We start from the raw sequence: 3832 nt of genomic DNA, 5'->3' as shown, positions 1-3832 counted from the left end.
CATTATACTTAACATACTTTATTGTAAGCGTACAATTTACCAGTCTCTCCATGAGACCTTCCTCTCTTTAAGGGCTGGGGCTGTATTTTATTCATCTGTGTATCCACAGGATGCGATAAGGTGTTTAGCACTTGATAAACACTCAATAAATGAAAATATGAGTAAATTATTGAACTAACCACTTAATTAATGGCATGACATATTCCTTAACTTTTAAATTAAATTGTTCCAGTTAAAACTCAGGTAATGGGAGAAATCAAGATTGCACTGAAGAAAGAAATGAAGACAGATGGGGAACAACTCATAGTTGAAATCCTCCAGTGCAGAAATATCACCTACAAATTTAAATCTCCTGATCACTTACCAGGTATCTAATTTTATGTAATGAGCAATATAATGTATCTAGGAACTCTTTAGGAGTGTGTCCTAAATAGCCTAGAAAATGCTAATTAAAATTTGGGCTGTGTACCAAATATATCTGAAAAATATGAAATAAGAATGAATTTCTCTTATATAGAGCAAGTTGATATTTTACTAGTTAAAAATTAGATTTTTTTCAACACAAATGTAGAGTGATGTATTTATTATACAACAAGAAGACATTTAAGTTGCTAAGAAAATTGGTGTATATTTTAATTATGTTGTCTGAAACAAATTGTTCACAGGCTACTGGCTTTGTGTAAAATGTAGGAGAACTCTCCGTATACGATTATAACTCTTTCAATAGAAAATTGTATTATTAATGGACACTTAACAAGCTGAATTCTTATTTTCAGATTTATATGTGAAAATATATGTGATGAACATTTCTACCCAAAAAAAGGTGATCAAGAAAAAAACAAGAGTATGTAGACATGATCGAGAGCCTTCATTCAATGAAACTTTTAGATTCAGCCTAAGTCCTGCTGGACATTCTCTTCAGGTAACTCATACAGTTCCGATTTTTAGATTTTCATTTATACTGTATTTATTTCCCATTTAATTATTCAATATTTAAATGCCAATCATATACTATGTGATATTTTACAAGTTAATTTTTAGAGGTAACTTCCCAGGGGCCCTTTAAAATTCCCCAACCCACTCATCCCATCCATTTAGCTACCAAGTTGCCTCTCTTCTACCTACTCAGTTTATTTTACATAGATTTTTTTCCATGCTCACTGCCACACTAATCCTCTTTGGGTCCTCATCTTTGTTATGCAAATCATCTCAGCAGTATACCTGGCCTACTTGCCATCAATATCTTACCCTTTAATTCATTTTATCACACTGCTGGCAGAGGTATCTTTTAAAAACACTGGCTAGGTTACATTGAAACCCTCCAATGATTCACCATTATCCTGACTCATTCAGAGTCCTCTAAGGTGAGTTCTGATTGTATTGACTTAATTTCATCTCCTTGTAGACATTTCCACTCCCTCTTGACCCCATTCACACCAGAATCTTGAAGTCAGGTTAAACCTCTAATTCTTTGCTCATATTTTTCCTCTCCTTCACTACTCCCTTCTCCATCTCTCTCCATCTATCACAATTTTCCATATCTTTCAATGTAAACTCAGCTCTTTAATAATGACCCTGGGTGTAATTTATCACACCTTATTCACATAATGTTTTGCTTATCTCATTAGGCCATTAATCCCAGTCTTGTACAACAATTTGTGTACTTACCTCTCACTGCTTCTGTACTCTCAGCTTCTCTAGTGCAAGGCTTGATTTTCATTGCTCTTTGTTTTGTAGCCTAGCACAATGCTTGTACATAGTATATCTTTAGTAGATACAGAGACATGGAATGAAAGAGAACAAAGGAGGAGGGAGGGAAGAGCTGAAAAAATGTGGGAAGAGAAGACCATGGTACTGGCACTTAGAGGCCTGTACTAGAGACATATATAAGAGATATTGCAAAGCAAAAACTGCACTGAGATAATTAACTGATATTAGAGTTGAAGGGAATAAAAAAATTAAAGGATACTCTGAAATCTGTGTGAACAAAGGTGTCAGTCACAGAGATTCAGTAGTTACAGAAGGGATGGATAGGGAGAAAGAACATGAGTTTGTCTGAAATGTGATAAACTTGATAGGAAGGCAGGGTCCAATAAAACATATAATGTGTCATTTGAAATCTCCAAACCAGAGGCTAAAAGAGACAGAAAAGTAGATTTTGAAGTCAGAAATGTAACAGTAAATTTTAGTCAGGAATAAAGATGAATTATCTGAAGGAGATTCCAAAAAGAAAGAGAGAGCGTGAGAGAAGAATTGTCAAGGAGTAATGGTTATTTCCATCTCAGTTTCTCTACCTTTCTTTCAACTGATCCCTAAAAGAAAAAAATTTCTTGAGTATGAGATCCCATGGAATTTCAACTAGTGTAAGCTCTACCTATGACAAGAAGCCACTTTGGAAATGCTTCCTATAATAAAATTCCCAGTAAGTTAAATGGCATTTAAAGTCAGTGTTATGTTCTATCCGCCTTGTAAACTCGTATTTATGTACTCACCACTCAAATAATTCTGTATTTGAGTTAATATTTCATTAAGTAATAAAACATGCACCTAGCAAATTTCTTTTTTGAAACTTTCAATCAGTTTAATCACAAACCTAGTCAGAATTAGCTAGGTTTATCCAGCTAGCTAATATTATCTAGAATTCCCCTGTGCTTCAGGATATGTCTTTGCCTTTGGGAAATGTTGAGGTAAATTAATTAATATTATGCAAATCTTTTGAGGACATGTTAGTTATTAGTTCTCCTACAAGTATGCCTGCTACTTCTCTCACCCTCACCCTTTCTTGTCTCTGTTACTTCTTTGATGAGCAAATGTCCATAAAAGAGGTTGAAAATATACACACAAATATATATAATTTTGGCTATTTTTTCTAGATTTTACTTTTTTCCAATGGAGGGAAGTTTATGAAAAAGACCTTGATTGGCGAAGCCTGTATCTGGCTTGACAAAGTGGATCTCAGAAAAAGAATAGTCAACTGGCACAAACTTTTGGTCAGTCCTACTCAAACCCACTGAAGAAATGTGTCTGCTCAGGGTATAGAAAGTGCTTTAAACAGTCTTAAATCAAGACTATAGTCGAATACAATTGTTCTAAGCTATGCTTTCAGGGGTAACCATGAGAAGAGGAACAAAAGGCAAAAACATACTCAAAGGCTTGCAAATGTATTGTTGTGGAACATAGAAAAAAAAAGTCAAATGGAAAAGTTCATATATTGAAGACAAGAAAAAAAGTTCTGAAACCTTGGATTTCTTGTGGCTGTCAAGAAAAACAGTGAGAGAAATTCTGTTTACTTAATGCAGAAATTTTTGAGTAGAGTTGAGCTACAGCTATGTAAAGGCTGAGACTCACAGATTAATATGTTTTCTAACGCATGCAAAAGTAATCCTTTATGCAAAAGAACTTGGTTGAAAGGAAAAAACTAATGGAACAAATCTCGGTTTTCAAAAGTCTCTTCTTCATCTTATCTTCTCAGACAACTAACTGTTTTGAGATTCTGACGTAGGATACACCTACAATATGTGTCCAGACTAGAAGTAAGGAGCTTGTGTTTACAGGGAAAAGGGAACCAAGGATGTAGAAATTATAGCTTTTAGATCATATTGTACAGGTTTTCTCTGTGTCTAAATGTTACAAGGGTGAACACCACCAGTTTTAGAATTCATGTTGTAAAAGCACAATATTAAAACTTGAAATAAAGTATAGTTAAGACAATACTAAGTAGAAATGAAATTACATTTATCTAGAAATAAAGCCATGACTGGCTAACAAGAAAGAATATTGCCCCACAAACTATTGGATGAAACATCAAAAACTCCATAATTTACCCTTAATC

The 3832-nt window shown here is 34.1% G+C and overlaps 1 protein-coding gene across 1 annotated transcript; it reads left to right on the top strand.

Annotated features, from left to right (window-relative positions):
• Positions 1-236: 236 nt before the first annotated feature.
• Positions 237-3306, top strand: LOC102997212 (protein piccolo-like). The gene is made up of 3 exons (XM_007197179.2): positions 237-367; positions 777-922; positions 2874-3306. The coding sequence occupies exons 1-3, from the start codon at positions 247-249 to the stop codon at positions 3012-3014; spliced, it is 408 nt and encodes a 135-aa protein (XP_007197241.1). The 5' UTR covers positions 237-246; the 3' UTR covers positions 3015-3306.
• The last annotated feature ends 526 nt before the right edge of the window (positions 3307-3832 follow it).

This window comes from Balaenoptera acutorostrata, chromosome 7 (assembly GCF_949987535.1).
Source record: "Balaenoptera acutorostrata chromosome 7, mBalAcu1.1, whole genome shotgun sequence".
NCBI classification, from domain to species: Eukaryota; Metazoa; Chordata; class Mammalia; order Artiodactyla; family Balaenopteridae; genus Balaenoptera; species Balaenoptera acutorostrata.
The sequence above is the reverse complement of the archived record's forward strand: the minus strand, read 5'-3'. Positions and strand labels throughout refer to the sequence as shown.

Bases quoted from the DNA above. Each gene is read 5' to 3' on its own strand.
- LOC102997212 (XM_007197179.2), top strand. From the start codon at position 247: ATGGGAGAAATCAAGATTGCACTGAAGAAAGAAATGAAGACAGATGGG. The intron at 368-776 runs GTATCTAATTTT...TCTTATTTTCAG, and splicing joins ATCTCCTGATCACTTACCAG to ATTTATATGTGAAAATATAT. The intron at 923-2,873 runs GTAACTCATACA...TATTTTTTCTAG, and splicing joins CTGCTGGACATTCTCTTCAG to ATTTTACTTTTTTCCAATGG.